General features: G+C 45.6%; 2 protein-coding genes and 1 long non-coding RNA gene across 5 annotated transcripts; 2 read left to right on the top strand and 1 right to left on the bottom strand.

The window, feature by feature from the left end:
• Window positions 1-42: 42 nt before the first annotated feature.
• On the bottom strand, window positions 43-4,325 carry LOC108150207 (uncharacterized protein KIAA1841 homolog). The gene is made up of 5 exons (XM_017278219.1): window positions 3,406-4,325; window positions 1,728-2,667; window positions 924-1,161; window positions 633-858; window positions 43-567 (listed from the first exon to the last, which is right to left on the bottom strand). The coding sequence occupies exons 1-5, from the start codon at window positions 4,308-4,310 to the stop codon at window positions 216-218; spliced, it is 2,661 nt and encodes an 886-aa protein (XP_017133708.1). The 5' UTR covers window positions 4,311-4,325; the 3' UTR covers window positions 43-215.
• A 995-nt stretch (window positions 4,326-5,320) lies between these two features.
• Window positions 5,321-6,979, top strand: LOC108150170. Of its 3 annotated transcripts, XR_005977206.1 has the most exons (6): window positions 5,321-5,431; window positions 5,493-5,572; window positions 5,634-5,986; window positions 6,053-6,180; window positions 6,245-6,454; window positions 6,510-6,979. It is a non-coding gene; the product is annotated as an uncharacterized LOC108150170 (long non-coding RNA). The 3 variants fall into 3 exon arrangements; XR_001774659.2 differs by having other exon boundaries at window positions 5,321-5,572; XR_005977205.1 differs by lacking the exon at window positions 5,634-5,986 and having other exon boundaries at window positions 5,321-5,572.
• Window positions 6,980-7,218: 239 nt separating this feature from the next.
• LOC108150273 (titin) lies at window positions 7,219-13,651 on the top strand. The gene is made up of 2 exons (XM_017278359.2): window positions 7,219-11,579; window positions 12,549-13,651. Exons 1-2 carry the CDS (start codon window positions 7,660-7,662, stop codon window positions 12,610-12,612), a joined length of 3,984 nt encoding a protein of 1,327 aa, XP_017133848.1. The 5' UTR covers window positions 7,219-7,659; the 3' UTR covers window positions 12,613-13,651.
• Window positions 13,652-13,989: the final 338 nt, after the last annotated feature.

Here is a 13,989-nt window from a genome sequence, read left to right as displayed (position 1 = left end):
CCATGTTATTTATACAATGTCTACCATTATTAAGATGCAATATAATCATATATATGTATATTTTTCTAAATTTTCAATTAATTAATTTTTTTCTACATTTTCATTTGAATATTTATGATTTGCACTAAAGATTTTACTAATAATCTGTGACTAAACATTTGGTCTACGAACTCTGCCGGCGAATACAATGAACATCTCTACTCGAAAACGAATCTCTACTTGTGCTTCTGCTTGGACATGACGGACACGGAGGATCCACCAGTTGCAATGGCGGATCCCAAGCAAGTGTTGCTGCTCTGGGGCAACGAGAGGCCAGCGGCATTGGTTCCCTGGACATTGTGATGGCTGTGGCGCTGCTTGAGCATCTCCTTCCACTCGGATTCCAGGCGCACATAGGAGCCGCCCAGCGGTTGGGCATTCTGCACCAGACACTGATCCGTTCCCGTCTTCTTGGTCACGTAGTTGGCCACCTGCTTCATGATCTTCTCCTCGAAGTCACGCTGATGATCCTGGTTGCTGCGTGCCGACAGCTCACCGGACCAAAAACGGCCCGACACATCGGTGGGACTGGTTATATAGTTCAGATATGTATTATATATATATATGCTTATTTTGGTGTTTTGTAAACTTACCGCTTTCGTGACTTTTTGCCACGTGTTTTCCTAGGTGGTGGACGGTGCTCCGACTCGCAGCCATCACTACTGGAGCTGTAATCCTCGTCGTCATCGTGAACGTTGCGCATGCGCGGACGCAGGCAACGGGCATCATCCTCACTGGTCGACGTCGTCTCGGAATCGGTGCTGGTGTCCATTTGGTAGCGCGATCCGCGCATCCGTCGGCTCACCCGGTGGTTGGTCACTGCCGATCAGGGATTGGGACATAGGACACACATAGGACTCGTGTTCGGGTAACCATCTACTCACCCCTCTTCAGCACACTGTCCATGCAGAGCTGCGGCAGCAGGCCCTGGCGACATCTCTGGGGCGTCAGGGAGATCCCCTGCCAGCTGGGACTGATCTCGCCGGCGGCAGCCAGTTCCTGGATCCGCAGCGGTGCCTGTTCGCACAGCGCATAGTTCTCGCCCACCAACTGGGCAATGGCCAGAATGGCCCGCTCGCGATCCGTCTCCACCAGCACGCTGTGCTCGCGGAACTGGCAGCCCTGAAAGTATTCACAGAAATAACTATTCGAATCACATTTCTCAAATTCGGTTACGATTAAGTAACCTGCAGATAAGATGTACAATGTACATAGTTAAAAATCGAATACTTTTAAAAATGTAGTTAAAAATCGAATTTTAATCATAACTTAAAACATGTAAACCCACATCTTTTCCGATAAAGCACTACTTCTAAATGTAATTTAATTTATCAGAAATCCAAAACATATAAAACACAAAGGGTAATTATCTTTGCCGATAAAATTCCCATTTCTAAATGTAAATGTAAAACCCTATCTAAACAATAAATGGAAATGTATACACAGATATAAAAGCTTTGTTAGTTATAGTGTTGACAAAATATGTAAATTGGTATTGGTATTATTAAAAAAACAGCAATAAAACTTAAAGATAAACCTAAAACGAACCTTACAAAATTCATCTAAATCAATAAAAACATGTTTTCCTAAACAGCAAATAATCTGAATTTCAAAGACTAACATCACATTGAGAAACCAAACCCTAGTCATAGAATTTAAATAAAATCTGTAACTTAATTAATACAAACATTTGGTCCCGGCAGCGTTTCGTAACGGAAGGCCTGCTGACCGCAGCAGGAAAAGCGTCCGGCGGGTCCGGCATTTCCCACGGGTCCCAGGAAGTTGGGCGACTCCGGATGGAAGCGACACCAGTGCATCTGGTAGACCGGAAAATGGGCCTCGCAGGTGCAGCAGTAGAGATAGTGGCAGTGACCCCACAGTTTCCAGTAGACTTTCCGCCACGACTTGAGCTCCTTGAACAACTGAACGATGTAGACGTTCAGATCCCAGTTGGTGTCCCGCACATGGTGGCTCATCAGCTGACCCCAGCGGTTCAGCCGGATGTTGCTGGGCACACAGCTCACATAGGACTTCATGGTGTTGGTCACGCAGTTGAAGCAGCGCGAGCAGCGGAATAGACCGGACATGCTGTAGAAATGTCCCCTCAGCGCCTCCGGATCCGGTTCGCAGAGGGACTGTATCAGCTTGGTCCACAGACGCGGCGTGACCCGCTCCTTCTTGTCCCGCACCATCTCCAGCTCCAGATTGGTGAACATGGCCGCCAGTCGGGTGACCAAGGCATCGTTCAGGCACGACAGGTTCGTCGAGGTGCGGACCACTTCGCTGAGATGGGCGTGGCAGAAGGCCAGACACTCGAGCAGCAGCGGTTCCATCTGCAGGAAGCTGGCCGACACCAAAATGGGCACCACATTATTCCCGTCCAATTGCGGCCCGGTGCTCTGGCCGGAAACTGGCAGATCCTGGCTCTGGGCACTGTGCTTGATCCACTTCATCAGCCAGTCGAAGATCAGGATGTCGCAGTGCACCGATATGTCCATCTCCTCCAACCGTTGCCCAGCGGTCACGTCCGCAAAGTAACCCATTTTGGTCACCAGCAGGTGTTGCGGGCACGTGAAGTCCTTCGAAGTGTTCTTCACCTCGTCGCAGACGTGGATCACCACTTCGGGTCTTTCAAGATATAAGTTTTTATTTAGTTTTATAGTTAAAACCAGAAATAAAGCTAACTTGCAGTTTAAAATAAAATTTAAATTGTATGGTGGATCAGAATGCAATCCTTTAAAAATATACTATTATTGTATAGTTTTATAAAACTTAAATTTTAAAAATTAAAACCAGAAAAAAAACTAGCTTAATAATCGTGGGTCAATAAGAAATCTTTAAGAAATATATATTTTCGAATAAAAAGTTTGGCTTTTCTTTTTGAGTTTTGAAAAACAATTACAAACGCTTGTGTTAAGGTAATTTAATTTAATTTTGACACTTTTTAGGTCATTATTTTTAAAATTTGGGTAATATTTATAATTCATAAGTCATTTTGGTTTTTTGGTGTTTTCTTAGTGTACTTTATAGGTTTTAAAAAATATCACAGTCTCTGCGTTATGAACCACAAAATAAAAGAGAACAAGACTATTACTTACTTAGCTAACAAATTAAAAAAAATATTTACCCTCGGATGGCATCTACGCTAATAACTTTTAAAATAATGGTAAATAATATAATATATATTATATATATTATATATATGTACATATGTAAATGATCAAGAATTTAGGGGCGGAAACGCTTCTTTCTATCTGTTACATACAGTTAAACGATATTGTACTCGTTTACCCCTTATTATTGTACGACAGTAAATAATAATTAACTAAAAAAAGTGTTAAAAATAAATAGTATTTATGTACTTACTCCTTCCTCTCCTGCCTGGCGTGCTTGCTGTCCTTAACCAGCAGTAGAGATTTGCGTCTGCCGGCATTTAGACCCACAGGCTTTTGGATGGGCTCCTTGATCAGCGCTCGCACCATGCTATTGGTCATCTGATCCGGATGCAGTGCATCCCCACCGGGATGGACCTGCTGGAGGCACGGAACCGAAGAAGTGGCTGCAGACAACGGCGCATGCGAGTGGCCCAGCTCCATCATGGATTTGGATGCACCGGTGGGCAGAGGAGCAGCAGGTGGAACTGGATTCGCCGTGGGAGTGGGCGATGTCTGAGCAAGTGGCTCCTTCGTTGGCGGCTGCAGTTGCTTGGGCTTACACCTGCCATTCTGGAGCTGAGTGGGCATTGGAACCGGGCATATGAAGGACAACACCGAGTCCAGGACACCCTCGTTGATGGCCGCATCCAGTTGCTCGCCCAACTTGGGATGCAGTCCCCGGTAGGTGGACTCTGGACGGGATGTGCGGCTGTGGTGAGTGTGTCCCGAACGCAATACACTGGACTTCGCCTCCTGGAGCAAACTGGAGCGACTCTCGTTCCTTGAGGGACGTCGCAATCCGAGCAGCTCGTTGACCAGCGGATTGTCCGCCAGGTGGGCAAAGTCGAACTCGTCCTTTTTGCAACTTCTCTTGGCTGTGGCGGCACTGCCCTCCATTGGCGGCACTGGCTCCCTGGTGTGTGGTTTCCCCATGTCGGCCTTCGCTATCATGTCGTTCACATGACAGGATAGTTTCAGAAACTCTAGGAACTCGTTCAAACTGATTTGAAACTCGGCGCCGTTGCCGGAATCGATGGATTTCTGGGAGGGAGCCGGCGGCGATTCATCCGGCTGGCCAGCAGAGGTGGCTCCCTCGTCGGAGCCCGATTTCTGCATCCTGGCCAATGCACAAATTACTGGCAATTGGACATTATTGATTGATTTTCTCCGTTGCTCTTAACAACAGTGCAACTATCAAAAAACAAATAAAATAAAACAAAAAAAAAAAAAACAATGCAACTAGTGACCCCAATTGATTTTTCAAAGCTATTCCGGAATTTCGGGTCAACATTATTATAATATCATAATTATTTCTTTAAAATCACACAAAATCATTAATTTGGCTTAACAACAAACACCTTACTTAATCCAGTTGAAAATCAACTTGAGGGATTACAGTAATTGTTATTTATTTTAAAATATAATAATTTATGCATTTTTTTAATATGTTATATACTTATAATAATAATTAGTAACTAACCTGACAATCGTTGCTTCTTTTGTTGTTCTACCGGTTAGAATTTCTTTCAACAAACTAACCAATTTTCCATTTTACAAACAGTAGTGTAGTAAAACGCTTTTCCACACAACTGGCGGAATACTCGAAAAATGAACTTTGTTTAAAAAAAACTAACTTTTGAATTAAAAACGAAATTGTAAAAATAAATCTAAATTACATGTAAGAATTCCTTTAAGATTGTATTATTATCTAATTGCCGTATGCATTGATAAAAAACATAAAAAATATTCGTTTTAAATTAAAAATAAATAAATCATTAATTTTCTAATCACAAGAAATATTTTTTTTCAATTCCCATATGCATCAGTAAATAACATACAAAAGTTAGTTTCTAATCGCAAGAAATATTTCTAAAGGCTTTATTGGCGTACTGGGAATAAGTCGATATGAGAGGTTGTTTAAAGACGCCAAATGTTGTTTTTTTATACTCTGGATTCTTGCCATTTAAATTCCCTTGCGGACACTAACGGCCGAGAATATATATATATATATTCTTTAGGGAATACGAGTTTATTTTGCTGTTGATTTGAAAAGTCAAACATTTTCGATGGAAACCTTTATAAGCTGCGTACTAGCTCCATTGAACTTCAGTTGAGCCAAGCTCGCCGTGACGAAGGTTTATAGATCTACAATTTTGTAATAGTGCGGCATATCAATATCAAATAGTTAGTTACGATACCATCGATATCTCGCATTTGACAAGTGTTAACAACAACTGGTATATGTTATAAGATGTACTCAAAATTCCTGTCTTCATTATTGAGGAGTATTACTTTTAGGAGTTGTGGAAGTTTTGTTGCCCCACCGAACTGTCGACTTCCTGCTCGACCTGAGAAAAAATACTTACACGATGTTTGAGGTTTGTCTTTTGAGCTGCTAACTTTATATATCTTTCAAATAATATTTAAAATGTCCATCAGCAACCTAAGGGTGCTGCGCTTAAGGATAAGCAGCACAAGCATAATCACATCAAAGGCTGAATGAAAGTGCAATATTACTTTTATCAATATAACTGTCTGAATAACATTATATTTCTGCGCAAATGTGCAGAATCCATCAGAAGCATGATCAAAGACACGCCCATTAAGACAGAGAGTCGCAAAATAAAACGCTGTGTTGGGGAAAAAAATCCATTGAAAATTGCATATTTTTGATTCCTTTAAACGGAAATTAACCTTAACAAAAATATGATCTTAAAAATGTTGATGAAATCTTTAAACTCAGGAGCTTAAACGGCGTAAAAATTAATTTGTTGTTGACTGCGCGGTTAAAGGTGGTTTTTATTGCGATTAACATTTAAACAGAGAGTAAACTACATAAAGTATTTATTCATCCTTAGACTGGACCTCATCTTCCTGGATTTACTATCATAGACCAACACGGATTCTAGCACCTTCGTCCTGACGGCTGTTCACATTTGGAAAGTGAAGAGGAAAGTCAAACAATTTACCCTATTTATATTGAGAAGTAAGAGCTAAACATAGACATTTAAAATTTTGTAACAATCCTAATACTATTTATATATCCATAGTTCAATTACCTTCAAATTTTGCGGCTCTTTGTCATAATGGGCGAGTCCTTGATCCTGCTTAAAATTTTGCATTTGACGCAAAAATATAATGTTATTCAGACAGTTATATTTGTAAAAGTAATATTGTGTTTTTATTCTGCCTTTGGTATAATTACATATGTTTGTGCTGCTTATCCTTAAGGGCAGCACCCTTAAGTTGCTCATCGATAGGTAAGTCTAGTTACTAGTTATTTGAATTTTTAAATAATGTTTTTTGTCACCGCAGAATTCGGGGAAAATGGAAAAGCAAAGTCCCAATGCGAAAAAATCTGAAGTGAAACGATACAACTGAGAAAAGTTGATGCCAATAGATTGCAGCTTTTCTGTATATTATAGCTTTATCTTTATAATATAAAATAATACCAATGGTGACAAAATGTTCCTTAATTTACCTTAAATTTGGTCAGAACAGTAGTTTTGTTATAAACACTTATAAAACTAATGTAACGTAATACTTAAGTTACAAATGTAAAAATATTGAATCTTCTATAAAAAGAATTAAATTACACACATTTATAAAATCAAGAACAGTTTTTTTTAGCTGAATACCCTTATACTAAGTTTCAGGACGTTTCTAAAATAAGCAATTAATAATATTTTTCAGAATTTAACACTCAGTTGTAGTCAAATTAATAATTTCCTCCCTCATAAGTTTTATATAATATCTGTAAGTAGGTTTCCCAAAATTTGCAGACTTCGATACTGGCAGTGATATTCTATTTTATCATTTATATTCCGATTCTGATTAATACACATTGTTTCTTCAACGATTCTAAATAAAAATGATTTCCTGTTGTTCAAAATATATTTCAAATTTCGCGGCTGCGCGATAGAAAAGCTCTTAAAACAGGTTGGCACTCTAACAGAAATCGAATATCGACGTGCCAGAAGTAGAATCGATATACGAAATGTAAAATCGATATGCCAAAAACAGAAAATGAAAACATATCGAAAGCAAACATATACATACAAAATTCATTGATTTTGTCAACGTAAAACATATAGCGCACGGCATATAGGAACTCCAATTGGAATACCCCAGTGAAGTTAATCGAATTAGAAACGCTGGAGCGGAGCGGCAAGTGCGCGGCGGCAATGCGAACGGACTGAAGTTGGAAGCCCCGTAGCGAAGGCTTTTCACCTGGGCCGCTGTCCAATCAGAACGCTGCTCCCAATCAAAAGTGGCAGGTGGCGAGGGCGGGGGGTGCGACCGAAAAATCCCGATACGGGGGGCACGGTAGTGTTGTCGTTGTCGTTCTCGTTGTTGTTGTTGTGTGGCAGGGATAGGAAAGCCAAACACCAAGCCAATGGTAATGGAAAAATGACCATCAGCAGCAGGAGCACGGATCACTAGCTAATACGGATACGGTCGTAAAATGCCCCGGAACACTTGCAGGCCAAGTGAATGCGCAGCAGCTAGCCAGGATCAGCAACAGCAACAGCATCATCATCAGCCGGAGGCGAATGCGAGCAATAACAACAATAACAATAACATCAAGCAGGAACTGGAGGCGGCTCCGCCGGTTTGCCACCGGAAATCGGAGCGCCGGAGAGTGGCACGCGACATTTTTCTGGTCTTCGAGGAGCAGACCACCCGGCGCCGGGGGAAGGGGGCACGGGGCAAGGCCACGAGGGCCAAGCAAAAGTTCGGACACCTCAAGGTGGCCAATACGCCGCGCATCAACAAGAATGTGCTGCGCGAGATCAAAACGGAACCAAAGTGCAGTGCGGATGCAGTGGCTGCTCCCATCGCAGCCATCCCAGTTATACCCGCCATCACACCCATTCCCGCACACCCGAATCCCAAAGCGGCGCCTCCAAACGCGCCTCAACTGGCGGAGGAGCAGCCGCCAGCAGCCAAATCATTGCCGCGTGCAGCAGCCGTGAAGTTGGAAACCAAAACAACAGTTTCAGCACCCAAGCGTATAAGTCCCAAGCCCAAGGCTACCGGCGCTCGGGAGGAGCAGAAGCTGGAGGAGAAGAAGGTGGTGCCGGTGGCAGCCACTCCCACTGCCCCACAACCATTAGTTCCCATTGCCGGTGCCGGTGCCGTGCCCGCAGCCACCACATCGCCGACGACGCCCAGCGTCAATCCCATCTTCCTGTGGGTCAAACAGGACGACACACGCATCGTGGAGGTGCGCTGCGAGGACTACGACAAGCGGAACAGGATACGCCTGACCAAGACGACGAATGGCTGGCGGTCCATGCCGCGCACAGATGCTTCCTCAACTAGGATAGTCAAATTCTTCCATGGCTCCGCCGCGCCCCTAATGAAGGTCAAGCGGGAGCAGCACCTGCAGCGACTGGAGGAGGAGGAGGACCACATGCACATGCAGATGCAGATGCAGCATCACCAGGAGCTCGAACAGCTAGAGGATCACGAGCGGGAGCGGGAGCGGCAGCAGGTGCAGGAGCATGAGCAGGATCAGGAGCAAGCGGAGCAGCAGCTGCCCTCCATGGCGCAGAGTTTGCTGCACGATTGGGATGACAGTGCCACGCAATTGCCAGATGAAATCGAAGATGGAGAGGAGGATCATGATCAGGATCAGGATCAGGAGGAGTTGCAGTTGGAGCAGCAAGCCAATCCCGCAGCGCATCAGAATGGCCACCTGACCACAGTGCTCGAGGATGTGGTGGTGCTGCCACCTGTCCAAGAGCCCTGTTTCGATGGCTTGATGGACAGCGAGGAGACGAATGCCTCGACCAAGGCCACCAAGACCAACACGCCCACATATCAGAGCTCCACGCCCTCGCCGCTGCAAATGCAGCTGTGTCCCAAGACGGGTCTGTTCCTGCCCAAGGGAGATCTTGCCCTGGTCCAGCTGCCCGAGGAAGATGCTCATCTTCCCGAGGAGGATGAGGATGTGGAGGAGGAGGAGGCGGAGGAGTCGGAGGAGGACAAGCCAATGACCGGAACGGAGCATGTTGAGTGCTTCGATGCAAATGCCAAGAATCTGAAGGATCTGCTCGACGATGCCGACGATCTGCTCCAGAATTGCACCAGTGACAACGGCAGCAGTGGGGCGGATCTTCTCGACTCGCTGGTCAAGCGCAGCTGTGAGGATAATCTTGTCCAGGAGAGCAACACCGGCAGCACCGGGAACAATCCGCAGAACTCCTCCTCGTCCGGCGACGAACTGACCTCCTTCTGTGTGCCCGATCTTGACAAGGACCTGCCCAGCATTCTCAACATGGACAGCGACGATGCGCCCAAGTGTCTGTCCTTCAACGAGGCCGGCGAGATCGAGGGACTGAACGGAGAGCTCTTCCTGGGCATCGAGGCCTTCGAGAAGCAACAGGAGGCGGTGGCCACCGAGCCGGAGCCCCAACCGCCCACACCGGCCACCGTGGAACTGACCCAAACGCCCACGCCCACGCCGACGCCGGAAAAGCAGAAAGAGAAGGAGAAGGATAAATCCGGTACCGCGGCGGACGAGACGCCCAAGGATCTGAGCTACAAGAAGCGCGAGGAGGTGTGTCCGCCCTCGGAATCGCGCAGTCAGTGTGCGGTGACCTCCAGCTCGGATATACTCAAATCTCCGGACCGCGACCTCCAGTTGCCGGCCAACTCCATACCTGCCGAGGTGGAGACCACCTCGGAAACCATTAAAAATCTCATCCTGGAGCAGTTCCTCAAGCTGAACAACAATCCGCAGCAGGCGGAGCCCATGGATCTGGGCAAGGCGGGTCGCGACGGCAAACTCGAAACGGTCGTCATTGACGACGAGGAGGACGACGAGGAGGAGTCCAGTCAGCCGCTGAAGAAGCGGCCCAAGGCCAGCATCAAGCTGGACAAGGATCCGGACGCGCTCACCCAGTTGAAGATGCTGATCAGCAATCCGCAGTGGAAGGTGCCCGATCCCATTCTCGTGCCCAAGGATCGCCTGGGCGCAGTGTTGGCCTCGCCGGCGCGAGAGATTCCCCTGCTGTTGACCACGCGGCCAGAGTTGCGTCTTCCCGAGGCCTTTGCCTATCCGGAGATCATCCAGAATCCCAACATTCTGGTGGTCACCATGGAGCAGCTTGAGGCCATCCTCCAAACCGAATCGGAGCAGGCGGCCAAGGCGACCAAGGTGACCAAGGACCCGGATCCGGTGATCGTGGTGCCCAGCAAGCCGCGCAGTCCCAGTCCCAAGCAGGCACAGCCCAAACCTGTGCTGGCCCAGCCCAAACCGCCGGCAGCTGCGCCTCCGGTGGCCCCCACTCCACCATCGCCGGCCGATAGCAGCCTTAGCACGGATCTGAATGCCACCACACTGGCGCTGTTGCAGCAGATGCTGTGGCTTCCCTACTTTGGCCAGCTGTCGCAGGAGTTCTTCAAGACCATCAAGGATCCGCTGGGACTGCAGCGGAAATTCATGAGCAATCTGCTGCCCCTGTACAACAGCCAGTTTGGACTGCAGCATCTGGACGAGCTGTACAAGCATTGTATGAAGCAAAAGCCGACGGAGGAGCAGCAGTCGCAGCCGCAGCAGCCGCTGCGCAAGGTTCCTACTCCAGTGGCAGCTCCTCCTCCTATTCATCCTCCTCCTCCTGCGCCTTCGCATCCTGCGCCGCATCAAAGCACAGCCAGCGGATCGAACGCCTTCAATGGCTTCACCAATCCCGTGGAATTGGCCCTCATGCAGAAGCTGCTGCAGCCGCAATTGCCGCAGTTCCTCAACTGGGAGGCCGCCAAGGAGGCCGCCTCATCATTAGCCACATCCTCGGCCGCCTCGCATCATCCCCATCACCAGGAGCATAAGCGGCCGCGACGGGAACCGGAATGCAAGCCACCATCCGGTGCTCCAAGTACAACTGCTGCTCCGCCCGCCACTGTTGCTGCCGTTGCTGCTGCTGCTACTGCGGCTGCTGCTGCTCCGGTGGCCAACACTCCTGCTGCTCCGGCGCCAGCGCCGGCGGAGCACAAACCCAGACTGACCATTAAATCGCTCTCGAATCTGCTGGAGCCGGAGGCGAACGTGGTGCCCCTGCTGAACGTGCCGTTCGATGGCATGCGAGGACGTCCCTCCCTGCACAAATCGGCACCGGATCAGGTGAAGGTGGACGCCGGCACCGGACGCACTCTGCGCTCCAGCAAGGCCTGCGTCACCTACAATCCCCTCGAGCAGGCCAAGCAGCAGATGCACCCAGTGGGAGGATCCCAGCAGCAGCGGAAGCGGGGTAACATGCTAGCCCAGGATGTCCAGCAGCAACATCAACAGCAGCATCAGCAGCAGCAACAATTCGCGGATGCGGCGGCGGCAGCCGGAATGGATGCCAACTCAGCGCTGTGGCATCCCCTCTTCGGAAGGTGAGTAATTTCTTTAAGAGATAGGACTTAGGGATTTGTGGATGTCCCCTATATAAAGAGAAAAGAAGAAAGATAGAAAACTTTGGCAAGAGGAAGTTTTTATACCATTGCAGCTATTCGGAATATAAAATATTATACACTATGCGACTTTATTTTGATTTTTAAGTGTTTAATCATTCATTGCTTAATTTTAAACCGTAAATTCTAAAATGGTAAGCTATTGTCATATCTCAAACACTATTCAAAAAAATTTTTTAAAAATGTTTATATTTATTTTTCCCATTTTTTGGAATACAGTCGGTATATGATATAGTCGATTTTAAACAATTTAAAACCGTTATTCTAAAAAAGTAAAACACAATTATAATTCGAATATATTCGCATATATCTAAAAACAACGACATTGTATATTTTGTTGTTATTTATTTTTTCGATTGTTCCTATGGGAGTTATATAATATATCTGATGCCTGCAAAAAAAAAATTATTTTTTGGAACATTTCATTCAGATAAAACTTCATTTAATTTGTTATCTATTATATTTCCACGCAGAGTGCTATATTTATCCTGAAGATATTTGACCCCTGCGCGTGTTCCTAGTTTTATGATGAATGAATCATTTTCCTCTTTGATTATGTGAATCGAAAGGGTTTCATGTAATATGATTGTTTATTGGCTTTTTATCTTTTTTAACGCCTTTGTTGATCTTCTATAGAGTATTGTTTTGCTTTTTGATTGATTATAGACTGAGTTTTCCTCAAAAAAGTAATGAAAATAAAAAAAGCAATATGCTGTGTTCTATGAATAGCCTTTTAATTTATTTGTTTTCCTAGCATAAGCACCATTTCATTTGGCACCAAGGCTGAGTATTTGTTAAAAGAGATATTCCTCACAGCCGATTGATTTAAATCTGTTTGCTACTAGTACCATCAAATAGGACTCTCAATAATTGCAATTTATTCTCTTCCAGCAATCCCAAGCAGGGCTACAATAGTCCTTGGCAGTGGACCACGGTGACGGCCTCTGGCGAATGACAGTCAAGCCGGGCTCACAAGGAGCCAGCACCTGCAACGGGAACAAGAACGGCCAGCTACGAGGAGCAGCAACAGCAGCAGCAACATCAACAACTTCAGCAGCAACAGCAGCAGCAGCAGGACTACAGCAATTACCATGTCTCGGCCAAGCAGCAGCAGCAGCAACAGCAACCACAACTTCCAGCAGCCAACAATCAAAACCACAGCAACAATAGTAGCAATAAATTTTGTTATCCTACGGCGGCGGCCATGGAGAATATGTTCCAAAACAATCAGATGGCGGCCGCAGCCGCCGCACGTGAATCGCTGCTAAATTCTTATCTGTATCAGAAAGAAGGCGATCCCAGCAATTATATGTCGGAGCAGAGCTACTGGCAGCAGCATCAGCAACACCAACAGCAGCAGCAACACCAACACCAGCAACAGCAGCAGCAACACCAACATCAACAGCAGCAGCAACAACAACATCAACAGCAGCAGCAACAGCAACACCATCAGCAACATAAACAGCTCCAGCAACAGTGGAGCGGTAATAATGGCGGCAGCAGCAGCAGCAACAACCAAAGGAGCAACAACTATGCCAACAACTATGCGGCGGCAGCAGCAGCCTCCATGTACATGCAACACTTTAATCCCTACATGCAACAGAAGGCGGCACTGCTGGCAGAGAAGGCCGCCCAGGCGGCGGCAGCAGCGGCGGCGGTCCAAAACAGCAGCAGCAGCAACAACAACAACGGGAGCAACAAGCACGGACGCTTCGTCGGCGACTACGGCTAGAGTCCACTGGGATCAGCGTTCTACTAACCGGAACCGGATCAAAAAAAAAACACTTGCATATTAACATAAACATATAGGCATATATAACACTTACGTGTAATAATAACTATATATTTAGAGGCATCGTATAGGCCGTTTTACCGCCAGGAATTGGTAAAGGATAAACCAAGATTTTCCTTTAATTTAATACACAGGAACAGCAACAACAAGGTAACCGGAAAGCAACAACAATAATTTATAAACAACAAACAAGGAGATAAACAAAAACAGAAAACAACAAAAAAAAAACAAAAAACACAAAACTTAAATTGAATTAGTAAAAATTTGTTATTGGTAGTTTGTTAACAAAAAAAGGAAAAACAAAAAACAAAGATGAAAGGAAGAAACGAAAAAGAAAAAACAAAAAAAAAACACGAAAAGTAAACAAAAAATAATGTAGTAGAGCGATGAGAAAGCGGAAGGCAAAAGAAAAAACCTAATTATTGTATTATTGTTAACCAAAATCTATTATTATTATTATTATTATTATTATCTCAAGCTGCGTTATATTATTATTATTAACTCGTGTGTCTGTATATAGCGTTTTTATCTAGATGTATT

This window comes from Drosophila elegans, unplaced genomic scaffold (assembly GCF_018152505.1).
Source record: "Drosophila elegans isolate 14027-0461.03 unplaced genomic scaffold, ASM1815250v1 contig_208, whole genome shotgun sequence".
Lineage (NCBI taxonomy): Eukaryota > Metazoa > Arthropoda > Insecta > Diptera > Drosophilidae > Drosophila > Drosophila elegans.
Note: the sequence above shows the minus strand (reverse complement) of the source record. Positions and strands in the feature narration are given on the sequence as shown.

Bases quoted from the DNA above. Each gene is read 5' to 3' on its own strand.
- LOC108150273 (XM_017278359.2), top strand. From the start codon at position 7,660: ATGCCCCGGAACACTTGCAGGCCAAGTGAATGCGCAGCAGCTAGCCAG. The intron at 11,580-12,548 runs GTGAGTAATTTC...ATTCTCTTCCAG, and splicing joins TGGCATCCCCTCTTCGGAAG to CAATCCCAAGCAGGGCTACA.
- LOC108150207 (XM_017278219.1), bottom strand. From the start codon at position 4,310: ATGCAGAAATCGGGCTCCGACGAGGGAGCCACCTCTGCTGGCCAGCCG. The intron at 2,668-3,405 runs GTAAGTACATAA...ATATCTTGAAAG, and splicing joins GCCAGGCAGGAGAGGAAGGA to ACCCGAAGTGGTGATCCACG. The intron at 568-632 runs GTAAGTTTACAA...CTATATAACCAG, and splicing joins GGCAAAAAGTCACGAAAGCG to TCCCACCGATGTGTCGGGCC.